The sequence below is a fragment of the Pseudorca crassidens genome, chromosome 10 (assembly GCF_039906515.1).
Source record: "Pseudorca crassidens isolate mPseCra1 chromosome 10, mPseCra1.hap1, whole genome shotgun sequence".
Classification (NCBI taxonomy): Eukaryota; Metazoa; Chordata; class Mammalia; order Artiodactyla; family Delphinidae; genus Pseudorca; species Pseudorca crassidens.
This window is the reverse complement of record NC_090305.1, coordinates 90,143,723-90,165,597: the sequence shown is the minus strand read 5'-3', so window position 1 is coordinate 90,165,597 and position 21,875 is coordinate 90,143,723. Positions and strand designations below refer to the sequence as shown.

The window sequence follows — 21,875 nt, the reverse complement described above, 5'->3', positions numbered from 1 at the left end:
AAACAAATACTATGCACACAATCTATTTGTTTATCTGAGGTTTACAGATAAACCAACGCTATACACACAGTCTGTGTAATTCCCCCGGGTCTCTCAGTACTGTCATTCCAGGTGGAGAAATAATAGTTGACGTTCATCCAGTGAATTTTGCCCGGTGTGATCCATTCACCGGTTTGCTCATTTATTCAACGGGTGGACGTGCCTTCCCTGGGTGTGGTCTTATTCCAGGTGCTGGGGAAGCAGCGTCCAGACAAAAGCGGTCCCTGCCCTCCCACAACTTCTGTTCTTGTGGACGGAGCTTCCATCCCAGTGGTCACCTGGGGAGTGGCAGAGCCAGGTGGTGAGCCTGGACCTTTGGTTTTGTTCAAAAAGTGATGACTTTCCCTGAACAGAAAGTCATTAAGCAAGTCACGGTCAAGCATCAGAACTGGTAACCTACCAGCTGGTTAATTTCCAGTTTCAATAGCAGTGGGAATTTCTCACTCTTCCCAGGCCCATGGAAGTCTTGGTTTTCATTGCACCAGCCTCATCTCATGTAAATAGGACTGATGAATTTGATTCAGAGTGATCAATCCCAATGTGATATACTACTCCTTAATCATAGTAGCCTAAATTGGGTGCACAGCCCCTCAGTGGCAGTTGTACCTCAGGCCTCGCTATAGGTGAATTTGAATTCAGTATTTGCAAGTTGAATTGTGTTTTGAACAGTTTTTGGAAATTAGCATTTAAAATGCACTATTTCTTATATCAGGTATTTCTTAAGTAAGGCGAATAAGTCCCTGCTCACTTGTCTTTTGTTTAAATACAAATTGTAATACATATTTTTAATAAGTGGTGGCTTTCCTCCCGACTCACCCTGTAGCTGACCCCCGTCAGCCCTTCCACTACCACGTGTAAAATAACTCTGCCATTGCACGCGGCCAAACCCCGACGTTACAATCTAAGGCTTCGAGGAAAAAGCAGTTTTATCAGAATGGTGCTGTTGCCAAGAAGTTTAGAGATCTGGGGATTTTTGCCTGCATGTTTGAGTCATTTCTAGTTGAGAATGTCTCAAGGACTAGAACTGCTAGGGTGAGCCATGTGCAATGTCCTTTTGTTGTAGGTCAAAATGGGTGAATATCGGTAATTCCTTCTGGCTTGGTCCACTACACTTCCTTCCTCTTTTAAGTACTTAAATGCAAAGCAGAATTGCTGTGTATGTCCCAGGGACTCAGGCATTTCTGAGCAGTCTAAACTTTGGTCCATTTTGTGTTTTTTCTGTAGATAGCTGAAGTGATATAATGTTTTATCAAAACTTGGTATTCGTAACCTTTGCAGCAGTAGCTGACAGGGTTTTTTCACAGGGCGATCTGCCCTTCTCCAAGGGGTTTCTTAAACTCAGATTCTCAGATTATGACCTTACGGAGGAAGAAGGTGCCTTCCTCACCACCTCTTACGGCGTTACTGAAAGGGGTTCCAAAGGCACCGGACATAAAGCATAATAGATGAAGATGCTGTATGTTGGGGACCATCATCCCTGGGCGGGCTCCGGCATACCTGCCCCCACTTATGCCCTGGCACGAGACACAGGTGCTAGTTGGGCTCAGTGAAAGTTAGCAGTTGGCTTTTTACTTGTTATTAAACGCCAGTGTGGGAAGGCATGCTGGGAAATGAACAGAATAACCTAAGTGGTTGTTCTTTCTTTCATTTTGTTTCCCTTGCAAGTTGTTTCTGTTGTTTTGTTGTTGATATTTTGTAGATATGTGTGCGAGTACTTGGAAATGGGGAAAGCAGCTGTGGAAATTTCGATGAAAAGGTTACAGAATCGGGTTCAGTTTTCATATCAGATCTCATGCACATTCTGAAATCTGTAAGGAAACAGGCCACAGGTTGATGCCGGCTCATAATAAGCTCCCCAGAAAACGTTACTGACAGTAACTCCAACACACAGTTCCCTCCTTCTCAAAATAAAACCAACTACCTGATGATACAGCATGTTTCCTTAGGCTTTTTCTAAATGCCAAGGCATCTCCTTGACTTGGTTGTTTCAGGAAAAAATCCAGATGGTGGAGATTCAAGACAGTCAGTGGCAAAATTTCAGTAAAACGGAATATAGTGGCACAATGAAGGAACGGTGCCTTTGAGAGTTTTTCTTCACAGTTTTCTTTACAGTTCAGATATGCATAACAGTTTCCGATGCAGTAAAAAGGGCAAGTTTTAAAACATAATTGTCTCATCTGTATAAAATAATAACAACACACATAGGGGCAGATCAGCAGTTTGGAGAAGCACACGGTTGACTGCTGGTTGGCGATCGAGTTGGGTGAGCGTAGGGAACTTTAACGAGTTCATTACACGTGTTTTAGTCTTTAATTTTTTTTATAATGAAAAGGTATTTATTTTGATAATAACAACTAAAAGTGCTGAATCTGAGTTAGGCAGGGGAGTTCTCTTTCCTTGCCGTGTGCGTGTTGGCCTGCAGTCGGTCTTAGGAGTCTGTTTCAGATGTGAACGCATGAGATATCCTGTGTCATAGCCCCAAGGATTGACTGTGCTGAACCTGTTCCTACAGTGAACTTCATTTCTCAGTTAAATAGTTGGTCTGCTTTTAGGAAATACGCCTGTGGCGTCCGTTGTTGCCAGCTGCCTTGAGAACTTTCCCTGGAAATAACTGTGGAAGAAATGAAAAGCCTGAAGGAAAGACTGAATCTTTTGTCTGTCAGAAATGCCCCCATTTTTAAGTTTACGTACGTTAGGATGGAAAATATATGTGTGTGTGTGTGTGTGTGTGTGTGTGTGTGTGTGTATTCTTTCTTTCTTTCTTTCTTTCTTTCTTTCTTTCTTTTTCTTTCTTCCTTTCTTTCTTTCTTTCTTTCTTTCTTTCTTTCTTTCTTTCTTTCTTTCTTTCTTTCTTTCCTTCTTTCCTTCCTTCCTTCCTTCCTTCCTTCCTTTCTTTTTGCTTTCTTTCATCTATCTATCTATCTATCTATCTAGAGCCAAATAGCATTTGTAAACTTGCAAGAATAAATTTAAAGGCTGGATGAAATGCCCTTTTTCTTTTCAATGCAAGATTCAATTTTGCCTGGTTTGTGTAAGAAGGAACTCCCTCCTCTCTCTGTGCTGCCCCATCTCACTGCAGAAATTGCCCTTCCGGTTCTGAGGAGGACTCCTGGGAGATGCCACGGGCTGAGTGCTGGCCTCCCAGGTGCAGGGCTCTGCACTTGCCTCCCTGCTGAAATCGGATGCCTGGTCCTCTCTGCTCTGGATATGCTGTTTGTCCTGGCACACCGCTGCTAGAGACGCCTGGAAAGAGAAAGCAGGTCTGAGCCCTTGGGGATTCTTTCTGGACAGCATCTTTACCTTCTTAAAGCTGTCCATGAATGTGAACTGGGCATATTTGCATTTATACAGGTAAAATACGAATCCCAGAATAGAACTCGGTGTGGCCAAAAGTGCCAAACACTGGTAGGACACAGCAGGAAGGCATCATTTTTTCTGTGTGACTTCAGTTTTGTTTTGAAACTCACATGAGTGCTTGGGGTTCGTGAAGTACCAATTGTGATGACATTCCGCATAACTGTGTGAAGTTAGTGTGTTTGTGTGTTTTCATGCAGTGATCATCAGCAGTGAGATCTTAGAATGCCCTTTATTGTGTTTTGATCTAAGGAAAGATTGTTTACATTTAACTTATAGATCTGCTAGAAAAATTGGTTGCTGAAGACCCACTGATAAAGGTGTGTTTGCACTGACATTGAAACCCAGGCGGTGTGATGACATGATGGCAGGGCTTTTGCTCTTAGCAACACAAATCCACCAGCGTGTTCCTGCCCCGACACTACTGACCACCCTGCTGTCTGCTCTTCCAGGGAGACCTGTACAATAATTTTGCTGATTTCTCTTTGGCTTTGCATTTCTCTGTAATTATTTAATAATGCTATCAAAGCGGGAATTTTATTGTATACTTATTTCCCCAGGTCATTTATAAAACTTGGGACACCTTTTCCAACACTGACCCCATTGTTAATAGTTCCCGATCCGGAGAAACTGCAGATTATTCTTATCTTGCCTTTGTGTTCCCCAGAACATTCGTTTCTGATGACATCTCCTTCATTAGTAGTTTAGGGTCTAGAATACTTCCAAAGAGTTTTTGAAAATCAGTTACTCAAATACTACTCTTCTCGGATACCTCTCTGGTGGCAAGATGTCAGGCACCCAGATGTTTCCAGCATTTACAAAATTTTAGTACCAGAGAGTTGGGAGATGAGGATAAAATATGGTTCCTGCGCTCAGTGACCTGTGGAACACACTGAACTAAACACCACAGTGTAAAATGCTAAATATTTGAAATAGATGAATTAGCCACTTAGGAGACATTAGTGTGGGTTTGGAGACAGCTGGAAAGATTTTGTGGCAAAGGTAAGATTCTGCTTGATGGTTATTGGGTGTCTCAACAACAACAGCAATCTCAATATAAGTCCAGTATGTGTACATCATAGACATAATGTAGAAAAAAGACTGAAAGGAAGTAGTAGAATGACAGCCCCGTGGCAGCAGCATATCTGGTGATTCAGAGCCTGAGTCTTGAGCCCAAACATCTAGATGTTCCTTTTCCTGGCTATCAGACCATGTAACTGAAGTCACTTAACTTCTCTCTCTGCCTCAGTTTCCTCATTTGTAAAACGGGGATAGTTCTGGTACATGACTCAGAGGCTTAGGTGGATTAACTGAATTAATATATGTAAAGAATTTAGACCACTGTCTGGCCTGCAGTGAATGTTCCGGAAGTATTAGCTAACTTGGCCAGTTTGGAATGGCGAGATGATGAGATATTATATCTTGCTCTTCTACAGTGAACATGTGTGGCTTTGATAGTTAGAAGAAAAATATTTTTAGAGTTTCTTAGTAGGGTTTTAAATCTGTGTGTAGCACAGGTGAGTCATATTTAGATGACTGGAAAGCCATTTAGAACGTATTTTCATGAGGTTAGGCAATACTGGCTGCTAGCATTCAACTCCCATTCGTCATTCCCTCCGTAAATGGAGTTAAAAAGCTCCCAGAACCTCTTTGCTTCTCAAGAAGTTTTTGTGTACATTAGGATAAACTAGTTCGTTCCCTTTATCACTTGTAATGGTAAAGTCTGTTTGAAGAATCGGATACCCAGGCATCTCAGTCGGTAATGTAATTGTTTCCAGAAAACAAATAGAGCTTTTGCACCTCCTTAGAGCAAGTTTTGTCAAATTGTAATCTCCAGTCATTTATTATACTTTTGTGCTTTATCATTTTCAAAAATACCATATTTGCCCCAATACAGGACGATTCCCTCACTTCCCCCATGAGAACATTCAAAAACGTGTTTTGTTTTGGAAGGGGCCGACACCAAAATATAAACTTGGATAGATGCAGATAAAGTAGTCAAATGTTAACTAATAATATAATTTTTTTTCTGCTGTACATATTTAGGTTTTGAGGTAAATCACATAAAAATAATGTGCTAAATTAGAAACACTGCCTTTTTACTGTCGTATTTCAAAAAAACAGTTTTATTAAAACTTCACTTGCTTGTTTAATCCAGCAGTTCTTCAGTGCACACCATACTTTTATTAGAGGCCCAGCACTTCTTCTGTCATATATGTCACAGGAAGTTTCATCCGAGCCATAAATCCTCATCCTCATGCAGCCTTTCAGCGTATTTTCCCATCATCCCATAAACGTATATTTGTGCTCTCCACAGTTAACCCCTCACTGATCGCTTTCAAATTAATCTCTAAAAGCCTTCTTTCCAGTGGTGTCTGACACTTGGAATTATATAGATATACCCATCAGGAATAAATAATATGTCTCTGTCAATTTTTTCCCTTCCATTTCAGTTATCTTTTGCTATGTGTCAGACCATCTCCAGGTTTGCTGTTAGAACAATGATTTATAATTCCTCATGATTCTTGAAATCAAGTGGGCTCTGCTTGCACTGGTCTCACTTGGGTTCACTCATGTGACAGCTGGGTCTCATATGTCTAAGATGGTCGCAACCATGTGTTTAGCTATTGGTGCTGGATACTGGTTGGGCCCCTCTCTCAAAGTAGGTTTTCCTGCTCCGGGAGGCTAATGTGGGCTCTTGGTATGTTTGACTCGGAGCATCAAAAGGGAAGAGTAGAAGTCAAGAGGTCCTTGAAACCTCACTCGGAAGTCACCCAGTGCCATCTCTCCTGCATGCCATTGGCCAGAATTAGTCCGAGGGCCCGCCCAGGTTTGAAGTGAGGAAGTAGAGTCCCACCTCTTGGCGAGAGTAGCAGCAGAGAATTTGTGGCCATTGTTAACCCATTACAACCCCATTTTTAACTGATCCCCTCCAGTGGCTCCACAGACATCCCAAAGTTTCTTCCACTGAAAACGTTTCATGCTAACATAGCTTCCCTGAACGTTGTTTGGTGGTTCAAAACTAAGTAAGTAAGAGAATGACTTGTAATGTGAAAACCGTTTTAAGGACCCAAATGTGAGGGGAATGCCTCCTCTGAGGAATAATCACCTTATGTTTTCTTTCAGTAAATATGATAAAGTTAGTGACCCTGGGACAAACACAAGTCTGTTGTCAGCCTTGAAGAACGGGACAGATTTGGGGTGGTGTTCCCATGGGGGCTGGGTGGGGGGAAAAGCTGTCTGCAGTTGTTGTCAAAATATGCAGGTATTTTATAAAAACAGCATTTCTTTGGGAATATGCTTTGTTACAAGGGAACAGTTTGGCCCTTTTGTGTCTTTGTGGAAGCAACAAGATAAGGAACTTTCGAGAGATTGGAAGAAACACGGGGAGCCCTTCACCACGACGGTTAGCAAACATCTCACGTGCATCTGTTGGGCTGCCGTGAGGACTTGATTACCAGGTCTTGGAGTTTGCCTTTACGTACCTCATTGTATAAGATTACAACCAGATGAAAAATCACATGTTCTGTGTGGGAGAAAAATGGATGCAAAACAAGGCTTGCAAAACCCTTAAGTGCTTCATATTGCTGAAGAGTAACTGCATTGTCTCACATAAGGAAAGACCAGGAAAGTACTCCAAATGAGTGGGAGCGCCGAGAAACCACAGAAGAAAGGGCTCGACGTCATAAGGACATTTTTTAAACGAATAGTACGCAGTGTAAAAGACAGACTGCAATTTTTGAATTATGTTTCCTATAAAAGTACATCAGGTAAATATGTGTAATTGGAGTCCCTGGAGTCCTGGCTACAGCTCATTTTGAAGACCTTCAGAAAACTAGATTGCCTCTCTTAGGAGTAGTATTTTGATTTGAGAAGTTCTTCTTTGCCACTGAGACGAAGCACAGTACTTACAGAGAAGGGGACACCCCACACTGTGCCAGGAGTGTGTGTAATACGTGCATATTCTGTGCAAGGAAATTAAGAGTCTCTGCTTTTCATCCAGAAGCAATTAGAGGGCGTCTTTTGTGGCCGCTGGAAAACAGATGCAAGACTCCTGGAAGTCTGAAGTGTTAAATGAAGGTGGAAAATGAAAGTGGGACGCATCTCTGCGAGTCCTAGATCTTCAGGTGACGGCCCAGGCCTGGGACAGCTGAACACAGTTGATGCATTTTCAGTTGTCAGCATGCCCCATGGATTCCGTGACCACGTTCCCTTGAGTTTTTTGGGAGCATCAGGAAGTCATTTTGATCCAGAAGCCCCCGTTAGAACAGTGAATTGGGTGCTGATGTTGAACACAATTTAAAAGACAAAGTTTCTTTAAACCAATAGCCGTCATTTAGGGACTGGAAGGGGGGTCCCGTGTCTGGAATGCCACATGTGTTCTGCAGCTGCCCCTCTACTTAAATCCCCCCATGGTGGCAGGTCTCTACACAAGGAGAACGTGAAAGAAAGGCCTCCTGTCACCTCTTAGAGCAGGTAATAGTTGGGGCTTACTGGCCATCCTTTGACTCGTACTGTCCAGATTCTGTAGCGCTCTCTAAAAGATGGAGAGTCGAGACTATCGCCTAGGGTTAGTTGGTGCCAAGTATCAACACATTCCCAAGTATTACACAGTTCAGCATTATAGGTTTAAGCCATCTGGCCAATTAAAGCAAATTTATCACTGTATTAGAGTAGATGACTGTTGGAACAAATGACCCCAAAACTTCAGAGGCTCAGCACAATAAATATTTATTACGTATTCAAGTCAAGCACCAGATGCAGTTTGGCAGGGGCTGGGGCCTCTGTTCTTCGCAGCAGTTTAGGAGCCCAGCTTGTCCCATCTTGCAGCCCCACCTTCTACAGGACTCCTGAATCTCTCCACTTGGAAAGTGAGTGAGGAACCGGCAGGGGCGGTGAATCTGGGTCAGACTCAGAAGTGATGCTCATGGCTTCTGCTCACCTTCTGTTGGCCAGAACGTGACCTCAGTTAACTGCAGGAGAGGCTGAAAGGAATAGTGAGCTGTGAGAATGGTCAGTGTCAGTGAGCGCTGGCAGCCTGGGCTCTTGCTCTGTGCTTGAGGACTAACGGGGGGGGGCGGGTAACTGCACCTTGGATTCTCAGATGTAGTCGCCAGTCTTAGCACCAACAATGGGAGGCTTCTCCAATGGCCCTGGGATGCTGTGCAGTGAAAATGACTCTTGTCATATATAGGAGAAATTCTCTGTAAGCGTAAGATGTTTCCTGGAGCGATCAAGACCCCCATGTCCTTTACCCCTGCCACCCAGCAGAAGTAGGGCCACATGGCCGTATTCCCCCTCTGGGTGCATCCCCTTTCTGGTCTCTGATGCAGTGGTTCCTGAGTGTGGAAAACATGTTTTCCTTGTGTAGAGACCTGCCGTCGTGGGGGATTTAAGGACAGGGACAGCTGAAGAACATGTGTGGCATTCTAGACACAGACCCTCCTTCCAGTCTCTAAATTATGGATATTGGCTTAAAGAAACCTTTGTCTCTTAAAATAAGTGCTCAGTGCTCAGGATTAGAAGCAGCTGGAAATCTTTGCGAAGGCGCAAAGGTTTCAGATGTGTCTGAGTATTTTTTCAGTGGGCGTGGCAGATGATCCTGAATGACACACATATCTGTCATGCTGGCAAACCATATCCTCGGAGTGTCCCCCCAGGCAGCAGCGATGCCTGCATTGTCAGAGCGGCTCTGGACCCCCAGCCTGCAGGCAAGCAGAAAGGACTCCAGGAGAATTTAATAGGGAGTGCTGAATCTTGAGAGTTTATTAATCAGTCCGATTTAATGAAACTTTAAACATCTCTGGGGTACACGCCTGGTGCCTGCGAGTCACTAGAGATAGTAAATGCCGTGACGTCAGAAATGACTTACTGGGGAGTGCAGTGCCACAGACATTTGTATTGGTTACCATGAGCAAAAGTGACCCAGAGAAAGAAATTACAGTACTTTCATGGATTTTTTTAAAGTCAAATGAGCATCAAAAAAAACCTTCTAGCTTTTATTTCTCAGTCACATTTATCAAATTGTGTATATTTAAGGGAGTCTGTCTAGATCATATCATTTTTCCTTTTATAGTGATGTTACGTGATATATAGTTATGGAGAAACCCCCAGTTCATATCCTTGTAAATTCTCCCTGTCCCTGCAGTTAAATCCTGAGCTGAGTTACTCCACAGCATAGCTGGAGTCTGCTTTGCTTGTTTGTGCTGTGTCCCACACATGTGGGTGCACCGTAAATACTGTTCTGTAATCACCTTCAAGGTGCACATTAGGTGTGAGGGCTACACCGTAGGTAACAACAGTAGACAGTTGAAGAAATGTAGATAGTTAAGCGTGCAGTTACTCCAGTTATGGACCAGTAGGGAACCATCTGCCCATGTGAATTGTCAGGTGAAACTTTCACAAGATAACTTCTCCCCAGGAAGCCAGTTCTGTGGACGTATGTCTGTTTGCATTTTTTCCGAGGGCTTTTGCTTTCACTTCAAACATACTTTAAGCATCAGGAGTAGGGCGGGGGGCACGGATACGTGGGCTCTGTTGGCCGTTGCTGTTACCGATGCTCTGGTTAGTCTCCATTCCACGTAGAAAGAGGAAACTTTGGTTACTGTTACGGCATGAACGGGACCTTATTCACACCTCTTAAGAAGGGATTGGAGTGTGAGGAACTTAATTACTACCATGAAGCCATTATCATTCTGCGCAGATTGAGCTCTGCTACAGTAACAGCTTTTGAAAATCTCAGCAATTTACAACAACGGTGGTCTGTTTCCTGCTCTCCTGATGTATTCCTCCTCGGTCAGCGGCAGCTGTCTTCCAGGTCATCAGCCTTCCAGAACCCAGGCTGAAGGAGTGCCCCACTACCACCTGGGACGTTGCTGGTCTCAAGGGAGAAGGGAAAGACACAGTGCAGAACCAGGTGATGGTCCTTAATCTTCTGCTCAGAAGGGGCACACTCCCTCCCAGTCTATTTCCCTAGTGAGTGACATGAGTGAGTCTGACATCACCAGGACAAGGAAGGGCAGCAAATACTCTGGGCAGTAGTAGAGCCTGCTGCGCTCGGCGAGGCAAGATTGATTTCCTCAGTGCCGCCCTTTGTCAACTAGAAGGGTTTCATACTGGCCGATGGAGACTGAAGGACACGCTAGGGGAGGGATAGACATGGACTGCTCGCTCTTTGCTGGTCCTTGTTTCATAGAGTGACCAAGAATCCTTGGTGTCAAAGGTGTCGTCTGCAAGAAGTGAGGGGAAAAATAGGAAATATATGATAAGTGTGGCAAAATGGGAGCTTCCAGGGCTGCCCGGGCAAGGCCTAGGAGCCCCTGCTTTGAGGTTCACAGACTCCTTGTCAGTCTTGACCCATAATTTTCTGAACCACCTGAGACCTGGTCATTGTCTCTCCTGGGTTCCCATAAATGTATTCCTCTCCAACAACATGCAATCTCATGAGGCCGCTGGAATGAGTCTTTTCCCTTCACCGGTGCCCTTTGAAGAGTTAAAATAAAATTAGCACGTAAAAGATAAGGTTAACTAGGCACAGAATCCACCTCCAAGGATCCAAAAAAGGAGAAAGGGATCTTGAAGGTCCACCGGAGACTTGCCTGAACTTGGAAGAATATGGCAGCCTGGCCGGTGGAATTGGCTTAGCTGCCCAGTAACCCAAGGAGTGGCCTTCACTGACCCACTGATTCAGGCACTGGTTCCTGTTTGTCACGCATTGTTGTAGGTACTGAGACACACAGGTGCCCTGCTTTTGAGGCACTTACGTTCTGGTGGGCGCGATTGTTAATGAACTATCACTTGTATATTATTTTATTTAAAAATAGATCTGTTTTAGGGCTTCCCTGGTGGCGCAGTGATTGAGAGTCCGCCTGCCGATGCAGGGGACACGGGTTCGTGCCCCAGTCCGGGAGGATCCCACATGATGCGGAGTGGCTGGGCCCGTGAGCCATGGCCACTGAGCCTGCGCGTCCGGACCCTGTGCTCCGCAGCGGGAGAGGCCACAACAGTGAGAGGCCCACGTACCGCAAAAAAAAAAAAAAAAAAAAAATATATATATATATATATGTATCTGTTTTATGAAGTATGATACTGGGGACTCGACAGTGAACAAAAACAGGCCAAGGTCCGGCCCTCATAGACACACCATTCTCCTGGGGGCATAACTAGGATATAATCTATGAGTTGTTAGACAGAATGTGAGGTGGTGCCGAGTGCTGTGATAAAGTGTGAAGGTAATGGGGTCGGGAGTTTGGGAGTGGAGGGTTGGCATTAAGTGTGCTCTTGGGTCAGGTTGGGCCTCGTGGAAGAGGTGACATGGAAACAGAAACCCGGAGGCGATGAAGGTGATATTGGCCAAGGATGTTCCAGAGGGAGGGAGTAGAAGGTGCAGAGTGGGATGCCCAGCTGGTTTCTTTGGTTGTCTCTCACCTGGGCTTCTCACGTGGCATAAGGAAGTTCTTTGTAAGAACTTCCCTCTCCTACTAGCCATGCCTTTCGCAGAGGGCGGCGGTTCCTATGGACCTTTAGTGAATACTTTGTCTGCTGTGTGGCACGTGTCACCTAGGCAGTTCCAGTAAGCCACTCCTGTTACATAAAGCATTCGGGAATGTAGCCGCACGCAATTCCAGGCTATTTTTTTTTTAAATAATAAAATTGCCCTTTGAGTTTATAATATACTCACGGATAGATGTTTTCTCAATTTTTTTTTTTTTTTTTTTTTTTGCACTTGGAGTTGCAAATAGGTAGTGGATTGATACACGGTTGAACACTCTTGTAGTTGTGCAGCTCTATATAAATAACCGGAGGTTTGTTCTCAAAAGTGGTTAGAGTGAGAGGGTGGAGGTGGAAGATTTGGGAGGAAGCTGTATCCTTCACAATCGCTCTATTGTCAAGTCAAATTAAGGCAAATACAAGTCGCAGCTGGCTTGTGCACTCATTTTGGATTCAGTTGCTTTTGCTTTAATTTTTGCCAAAAGTAAGCATTAAGGAATATGGAAACTTAAGTTCATGTAATTAGGAAAGAGTGCTGCATGAGGTTACTGGAATTTTTTTGTAAAATACTTCATTTCTGATCCATTTGATGTTGAACCTTTTTTCTTTCTTTGATGTTGAAATAAGATTAAAATCAACTTGTTAAATGTGAAACCTTGAGCTGTAAGGAAGTGTCATTGAGTAAAGGCTTCTAAAAAGATTTTTCTGGTTTGCCTCTTTAAAAATTATTATTGTTGTTGTTGCTATTGTTATTATTAAGAGTGATTTCGCTTGCAAATCTAGTTAGGGGCCAGACGTCTGACCTCCTCTGGCCAGAAGCACACCAGCCAGCAATCACCACGCCGAAGGGCTGAATCATAAATTTGAAACGTGGTCAAATACACTGTTACTTGTCTCTGTTTAGGTGACCGCGTTAAACCACTGAGCCCCAGCCAGTAGGCTTGGTACTGTATACCCAACAAATAAAAAAGACATCCGTATGCCACCTCAGCTGTTTCCCCAGGGCACGGTAATCCCCTCCTGCAAGGTCTGCTTTATTCTACAGTTGTTTCTAGGTGGAGCCTGTGGGTCAGTGGGAAGTAGGTAGGGTTTAAAGTCACGCAGACTCAAGTTCGAGCCCTGCCCCGGCCTGACTATCAAAACTTAGACAAGGTCTGAACTTTCCGAAGCGTCTTTGTTTATCTCTTCAACCTGGGTAACGATATGACAGTCAGTTTGTAATGAGGTTCAAAATGAGATGACTCATGGAAAGCAGTTAGCATGGTGCCTGGCACATGGTAGGTGTTCATTGTTTGTTGGTCCTTTGCATATACTGTCGAGATGGAAATGATTACTCAGGTCGCCTGACCTTTTGGGGGACTCATCTCCATAACTGGCAGCCTGTAGGTTGGATGTGGCTAAAAGAAGTGTTTGGCTTATTGACCACTGTGTTTAAAAATGTTTGGAATTTGTTGCCAACATTTAAAAATCCGGAGATTTTTACAGAGAAGTCTGGGTTTCTGGCTTTATTTGAAAATTGAGACTGTCTGAAAACATTGTATCTGCCCCACTCTTCCGTTCAAGGCCAACAACCAGCAGCAGCTGAGGAGTGGTGGCTTCCCGCAGGGAGGATGTGTGCACTGAGCTCCTTTCTCTCCTTCTTGTTCTTGCCTGCTCCCTGAGGGTACCTCAAGTGTTACCAACACCCAGTCTAGACATTAGGCTGACTGGATTCGCTGAGCCAGCATGTGTATATTTTCTCTATATGGCATTGAGAAGTTTGGAAGCTACATATGGGCCTTGAGATGTGTTTGGCTCTAGCAAGGAAAGGTAACCCCTTGCACACCCCTGACTGAAGAAGAGGGGTACCTCCTTCGAGGGAGGCTATCTGTTTGATTGACAATGCAGCTTTGTCCTCAGCTAATGAAAAATGGCATTCGGGGAGGGGGTTGGGACACTGGGTCAGGCAAGAAGATCAGCCCCTACAGTCATTCACTGAGTGGGGGGGCGGGGGATAGATACACATCCAAGTCATCCTCAATATGACAAAGGCAGACATGGTAATGACAGAGGTTATGAATGGGGGAACATTGTAGTAGTACCATGAATAGAATAGGGCATAAAGCTTGCAATGGAGAAATCAAGAGAAAAGGCAGGATTCATTTGGTCCACAACAAACAGGATAATTCATTACCAAACATATTTTGGGACAGAATCAGCACTCCTGATTGAATAAAGACAATTAAAAAGTATAGTCCAGTCATAAAATTTTGCATTTCCCTGACTTGTTTCTCTTCAAAGCTATATCCCTTATCTGGTCTTCATCACAACCTGCTAAAGTCTTCACAGCACAGTGACAAAAGTGGTGTCAGTCGATACCCTGGTCCAGTCAATGAATTCATGACATTTCTTCCTTAAAATTCCAAAGTTTTGATTGATTACATTTTGAGGTGTATAAGAAATGATTATAAATCAAAGATATCCATGATTTTCTCCCCAAGAGATAAATTTAAGACTTTGGGCTTAAATTTACTTTAAAAAGTGACATTTAATCTGTATTTTTCTCACTACAATTTAAGGGTCTACATGCTGTTTTAAATGACAGCTACAATTTTGTAGGCCATTTGGTTCTTGTATTAGACCCAGATTTGGCATAACCTGGTATATCAAGATTTTTACACGATCACTTTGACGAGTATTTTGATTTCTTCCTTAATTCTCAAGGAACTAAGAATTACCTTGGTTTTCATAACAACATGACTATGTTGGCATTGATCTTGAGGTTATTGATTCTTAATAACTAGTTCTCAATTATAGCATCCATTTCTCTGAAGGATTTTGTAGTGAACCAATAAATAATCATGTTTTTGTCATTTGGTAGAGGTCTTATGTAACCGCTTAATTTTTATTGCGCTAGTATTAAGTTGGAAAAAGTGTCTACACTGTGCCCAGGAAAAGAACCAGACCTCTCTAGACATCTCTGTGGTCATTGTTCCAGCATTTCCAAGTTCACTTCAGGCTGGTAGGGAGTATGGTTGAACAGAATCACTGCAGGGAGGCCAAAATTTGACCCCCAGAGTGTAAAGAGATTCTGTGTTCTGTGACTTTGCATTAGGCTTTCGTGGTGGTTATCAGACGTTCAAGGAATTATGCTTAAGTGAAAGGGTGAGAAGTAAAGTCATGCTAATAATGATGATGATGATGTTGACAGCTAACACTTACAGAGCTTATGTGCCAGGCCTCGGTGTAAGGGTTTGCTGTGCATGAATTCGTTTCATTTTCCCAACAGTCCTATGAGGAGGGTATTATTACTCTCCCCTGTTTACACATAAGGAGCCTGAGGCAGAGACAGATGAAATGACTTGCCCAATTTAGAGCATCTAGTGAAGTGGCAGGATTAGGCAACCCAACCTGGTTGATGTTCTGAACTCCTGTGTCTGGAGAAAACAAACACACAAAGAGAAACATTTATTTTCACCTGTTGATTAATTCCCTCCGGCCTGAACAGTTCTTGAGGCAGCATGGCAGTTCTGATCTTACGCTGTCAGGAAATGAATGAACACTTTTTCCAGGAGTGCACTGAATAGTACCAGTTTGAATGAAACTCTTCATAAAGTATATTACTTTACTCTCCTGTTGTCTTAAAGAACAGATAGTGGCTATACTGCAAATCTTTTCCAACGGCCGTGACTCTCCCGGCAGAACAGAGAGGGGTCACTGCATCAGGTGCTTCTCTTTTACTCCTTAGAGCCCAAAACTGTACTTGGGAGTTCACACATCTACAGTTTTATGTTTTGTGGTTTTTTCCGGTCTTCTCCGTACCGTTGGATTTTGAGTACAAATCTCCCCCCTCTACTTCCTCTCTCTTTTTGCTTCTCATTTTTAATGTGATATAGACAGGAAGGCAGGCCAGCTGGCTTGTGAAAAGAGTGATGTGATCACCAGAAAGCAGCCCAGGTTCCCGAAGGAAAGTCAGGACCAGGCCCCATTTATTTCATTTCATTTCTTGCTTTTTTCCTTTTCACTTTTCTCCCTTTCCTTCTTTTCTTTTTTTTTTCTTTCCTTTTTTCTTTTTAAATGGAGAATTAATGAGTAAGAGTATCACGATGATATAGTTAGACCTAGGCATCTTTAAAAAAGAAAGGTTTCTTATTTTCCCAACCAACGCCTTGCCATCCCCTTGAGGACAGGCTCTGTCGTACCGTTTCTGTATCTTCCTTTTCCACTTCCCATCCCTAAAGCCCCCTTGCTTATTAACATGGTGCTTTGCAGAGGACAGAGTCAGCATTTGCTGGCTTGAATTGGAAATGGACAGTCTGAGCTGTATTGGGTGAGGTGACGGGTGACGGGCACCAGAGGTGGCAGTGCAGACGAGCAGGGGTGTGAGATAACAGGGAGGGTGGGGACTGACTGTAGTGAAGAGCCCGCAGCGGAGACCGCAGGCCACCTCTCTGCATCCCCGTCTAGGGATGGGTCTGTGCCCTGGCCTCAGTTCAGTTTTGTCTTAATGTCTTGGATGAGCCTTTGATCTGCCAGTGGCGAGGGCCAGAGGCGACCATCAGAGCCCTTCCAAGGTCTCTGCCTTACAGGTCCTGAACAAGGAGTCAGAGCTCCCAGCAGCCCTTCAGGTCGCGTGTGTAAGGTTTGTAAGTCCTCATTTAGTAGGATAATGAATGAGGCCCAGTTTAGGTAGAAAGTCACTGTGTACAATTCATTCCAGCAGAGGTGCTTAATTTGTATTTGCACTCGTGGACGCCAGGTCCAAATCCTCATTCCTCAGCCCTCATTCTAGCCATGGGGACATAAAACAAAACAAAAAGCTCTTACATATTTTTAAGTGTGTATTACTCTTTTTTTTTTTTAACAACTTTATTGGGGTATAATTGCGTGTATTACTCTTGCTAGATCTCTTTTAGTGAACATAGGCTGGTCAGAAAGTTTTCTCTCCCTTTGGGTTAGCTATTTCTTTCTTACAAGGTTTTAAAGCATTTCCTATCAGCTGTTTGTTTCAAAAAGGTTCTTGAGACTAAAAATATCCACTTTTCCTCATGGCCATCCCTCTTCCTCTCTATTCCAAAAGGCATTGATGACCTCAGTGTCAGATGGTGTGCAAGACGCACAGTCCTTTTACGGTCCCCAGTCCCATGCGAAATCCTCATTCTCTGTTTCATGCTATTTCACTAGTCTGTGAACATGGTTTCGTTTTGTTACTTTCTGCTGTTTGTTTTTGATCCCCACTACATGGCCCTCTTATGCTGTGAATAAAATTAAGAATGCAGCCAGAAATAGAGTGAGGAATGGCATTGAAGGTTTAAGTCAGCAGAATTTGGAATCATCCACATTACTTCACAATTAAATGTGAAAGATGGTCAACTTTCTGAGTGACCTGCGTCCTTCCTGCATCTCTGCCCCTCCTTGGAGGAATGTCGGGGCCACGTTATCCTGTCTGACTTTAACAAGAGCTCTCCTGCGTATTGCATTTATCTAATCCTTATTGATAATTGCTTGCTGCTTGCCCTGTTGGCCGTTATTCCCATTGAAATGCTTTTCCCTCCAGCAGTAGTCTGCAAACTCCTTAGCAAGCTTCCCTGACCTTCAGAAGGGAGGTCATTCAGTTTCACCTTCTCAACACACTGGACAGAAAGCAGGACTGGGTGTTTGAAGAATTAACCAGCAGGTTTTAAAACCTGCTGCTAAAGAATACCCGCTTCTTCGGCAAGTCTAGGCCAGGAGGGATCCAAGGCAACCAACCACAGCAGTAATGAGTGGTCTTGCCCGCAGCCTCTTTAGTGTGTGGTGGGTGGCCCTTGACCCCAGAGCCCACTGCCCTTTGACCTTGACCTTCAAAGCTCTGAGTCAGCATGAGTGATTTGTCCAGGTCAGTTGTGTGCAGACCTAAGCCTGTGGACACTGCCTGCAAGGATGGCTCATGAATGGAGCCTGAACCCTCCGCTCATCATGGGAGAAGAGTTGTCTGTTGTTTGTATTTTGCCCAACCCGGGTAAACGGGGGGTTTATTTCCGTCATTGGGTTTTTAGGTCAAGTGGTCTTTTTGTGTGGTCTGGGACGTGACATGAACCATGATTATTTAGGAACCTCCTTGTCTTTCTTGTACCAGTGCTGAGTCCCCATTAACTAGAGTTCTGGTAAAAAAAAAAAAACAAACAAAAAAAACCTTCTAATATTAGGAGTGGGCAGATTCTTTAAATAGATCAAAGGAAGACAGCCACTTTTCCTGAAACAACTTAATTCATGAGTCAGAGAATTCTAAGGATATCTCAGAATGTATGATTTTTTTTTTATGCCCCAGATTTGGGATTTTTGATTCTTCTTATTATATGTTAAGAGAGCTTAGAAACTCTTAGGAAGAATAGCCCAACCTCATATAGTATCTATTGCAAGTGCAAGGACCTCAGCATTCTAGCCGCCCTGTTCTTTGAAAGCACAATAGCTATTCCTGATGGTTTTTCAACATTGAATTAATGAGATCTAGGATAAAGTGTAACTTACGGCCTTAAAAATCATTTCCCGGTTCACATCCTCTGGGAGGGAGAAGGAAGTGAGTAGCAGGTCCTACTTTGCTCACTTTGAGCTCCTGATTAATGCCAGACCCTATGCAAGGGCTTCTCCATATATTATCTCCTTTCATCTTTATTATCCCCATTTCACAGAAGGTAAAAACTGAGGCTCAAAGGGTTTGTAGGACCGGACAGGAGAGCATCCACATCACACCATTTTTGTAATCAAATAAACATTGTTTCATGAGTATAGATTGGTTCTCACTAGGTTTATTGTGTATGTACTTTGTTTCTGACCACCCCTGGCCACTACAGGTGGATGTGAAACCCTCTCAGGAGAAACGCAGTAGAGATAATGTCCTCAATTTATGCTGGTGGGGCTGGGGCTCAGGAGATAGAAGTTTCCAGAGTGCTGTGAGACTTTGAGAAAGGCATTGCTAATCTTTGTAGTCCCTTATTTGTGAAGTGGGTGTAGAAATACTTCATGGATTGTTGTGAGAATACTCTGATATAATTATATTAAAGTGTATCAGTTTAGTAGGTATTTACGCTGTACCTTTCAGCATGAGAGCTGTACTTGGCACTAGGTATACAGTGGCAAATAATAATAGTGCTCATTTATGAAGTGCTTATTATGTGCCAGGGGTCATTTAGGTGCTTTACTTGCATCATCACATTGGATTTTAACCATGGAAAACATGCAGTAGGTATTCTTAACCCCACCTCCACGTAAGAGGAAGAAATCATTGCCCAGAGAGGTTAAGTAACTTGCTGAGGTCACACAGCTAGTGCGTGGTGGGGTTGGGATTGGAACCCAACAGTCCACATCTAAAACCTGCCTTTTAACCATGACATTATGATGTCTGTGCTCTACTGGCATAGAGGGTCTCTGCCCTCAGGAAGCTCAGAGTCCAGTAGAGAAAGGATGAAAATAAGCAAACATAATGACATCATGCTGCACTAAGCGCTATGAAGGAAATAAACAGGATGACCCAAGTGAGAGGGGCGAATCTGGGAGGGCCTCTCAGAGGGGGTGATGTTTAAGCTGAGATCTAGAAATAAATTGCAGTTAGCCAAGTGACAAGTGGGGAGCAGAGGGCTTCAATGGGGGCGGGACATCACGCTGAAGTCTAGAGGTGGGAAAAATCTGGATACGAGGGACTCAGAGTAGCTGCTCAAAGTGAGTGACCAAGGTTATTGGTAAAGACTACTTTGAGCTTGAAATCTCTTCACAATCAGTTGAGTAAAGATTCTGCAGCTGCCTCTGTGGCTTTAGTGTTTTCTCTGTTTTATTACATATGTTCAATTGTATAAACATGAAAGCGATTCAGCCTTTTCATGAATGCCTATAACTGACCACATTGCACCACGCCTCCCCACTCCCAAATGTGGGAAAACAGAAGGAAGGAGAAGTTTTGAAGTTCTGCTTCCAAATATTTCCTTAGTGGTCTTTTATGGGGCTTGGTTTCTTAGAACCTGACATGTGTTCATAAAACATGATGTTCCTCTGCCTTTATATACATTCTTTTTCTTAAAAAAAAAAAAAGATTTAACAGAGTCATAACTCTGAGCAAGGAAGCCCTCAAAAGAGAATCGCAATTATAAATGCTGGAATATGCTATGCATAAAATTAATGAATGCTAATTTATCTGTTCTGCTTTTAACGGAGCAACGTCACGCAGACCACCAAAAAGGTTTCACGAAGAAACCTTTCGTGCCTACCCATACCCTTCGAATCTGCCCCAGGAGGCAACATTTCTTTAAAAAACATTATTGAAATCACATATCTTTTGTCCCTCCCTGGTACATTTCACCTCCCCAGACACACTGGCTATTTTCCCAAAATGTAAACTAGGATTATGTTCACTTTGAATTTGCATGCCTGGGTAACAGTGTCGCTAACCTTTGCTATTCCTTTATAAATTGAACTTAATTAAACTAGAGCTTGCCAGTGAAAACATACCCTTCTAAATTCAGATTTTGGTTCTGTAGCCCTGTTCAGGAAAAAAAAAAATCCCTTTTATTAGAAATTGCTGATCTCACATCAAAGCAACAAGAGAAGACCAAGTTCTCTTTCGTTTTTAATAAAGAGGTTTTCTGATCCCCAAGGGCACACCTGACCACAGTGCAGCCAGCACTGGCAGCCTGTGACGAGGGGCCCATGGAGGTCACAGCCTACTTTCGGAGGTCATGGCTTTTTCAGAACTTGGTGTGTTTAGAGAGGCTAATTTGTTAATCAGAGAAAACTTGAAATCTCCATGTGATTTCTTTTAGGCTACTGGCAGTAATACGCATCACTGAAGTTTTTAAGCCTTTTTTTAAAGACGGATTTTGAAGATCTGTAGGAGAAAGGAGTTCTGTATTATAAGAAGGAAAAATATGTACATACTTCTACTTTTACTTAAATGTCCTTTTTTTTTTTCAGTCTCCCACCTTCTCTGTTTTCTAGTCGCTAAAAATTTTGATACATTTGCATCCTTGACTATAAGAAGGGATGGTGGTATCTAGCCCTGTCTTCTTTTTGCAGTATTTTATATTAAACTAAAAATCAGTCCTTCTAGTCCAAAAATGTTTCCCAGCCTCCCAGAATAAAAGTGTCTGGTAGGGCTTCCCTGGCGGCGCAGTGGTTGAGAGTCCGCCTGCCGATGCAGGGGACACGGGTTCGTGCCCCGGTCCGGGAAGATCCCACATGCCGTGGAGCGGCTGGGCCCGTGAGCCATGGTCGCTGAGCCTGCGCGTCCGGAGCCTGTGCTCCGCAACGGGAGAGGCCACCACAGTGAGAGGCTCGCGTACCGCAAAAAAAAAAAAAAAAAAAAAAAAAGTGTCTGGTGAACAGAAAGGTTCCAGTGAAGGGTAAGCGTGCCCTCTGGTATCTGCCCGAAAGATATAGTCCACAATACTGAAACTATCCCGTCCTGGGTTTTAAGTCCAATGAATCGACTCACAGGCTCCAAACTCCTTTTACAGAACACGTTGGATCCTTTGCCAGGATCTCAGTGAATGTGTTCCTTACTTGTTCATTTCCTGCTGCTTTTTGAAAAGCCTCCTACTTCCTTTCTGCCAGTTGCATTTGCTCACTCCTAAATGAAAGCAGCTTCAAGAAAGCGCCGGCCAACATCTGAGCAATGGGAGGGCTGTGTTGTCCCGCTGTGTAATCCTGAGATTGAGGTTTGTTTTAAGCCCTTCCATCCCTGTCGTTACGCCACCAGATTTCTCTTTGGACCTTTAACCAAGTGTTCTCTTTCTGTGGTCTTATTTTTCACTGATTTAAAGTGTTACAATTCATATTCTTTCATAACATTCTTTTGTACGTGTCAGTAGAACATTGTGTTTTTCTGCAGAGAATCACTATGCATTTCATTTGCTGTTTGATATTTTATATTTGTGCATGTGTATATATATGTGTATATATGCATATCTTTATGCATACATATGTGTCCATATATATGCACACATACATATAGCTTTTGTAATTCATAACTACTGAAACAGTTT

The 21,875-nt window shown here is 43.4% G+C and overlaps 1 protein-coding gene across 3 annotated transcripts in view; it reads left to right on the top strand.

Moving 5' to 3' along the window:
* PDZRN3 (PDZ domain containing ring finger 3) overlaps window positions 1-21,875 on the top strand; it is a 247,186-nt gene that overhangs the window by 78,178 nt on the left and 147,133 nt on the right. Inside the window, exon 1 of one of the 3 annotated variants that reach the window (XM_067755219.1) lies at window positions 21,069-21,548. The exons of the other annotated variants lie outside the window; for them this stretch is intronic. Within the exon in view, the coding sequence (XP_067611320.1) occupies window positions 21,465-21,548 (84 nt within the window). The 5' untranslated portion in view covers window positions 21,069-21,464. Of the gene's footprint in view, window positions 1-21,068; window positions 21,549-21,875 lie in introns of those variants that run through there. 3 annotated transcript variants of the gene reach the window in all.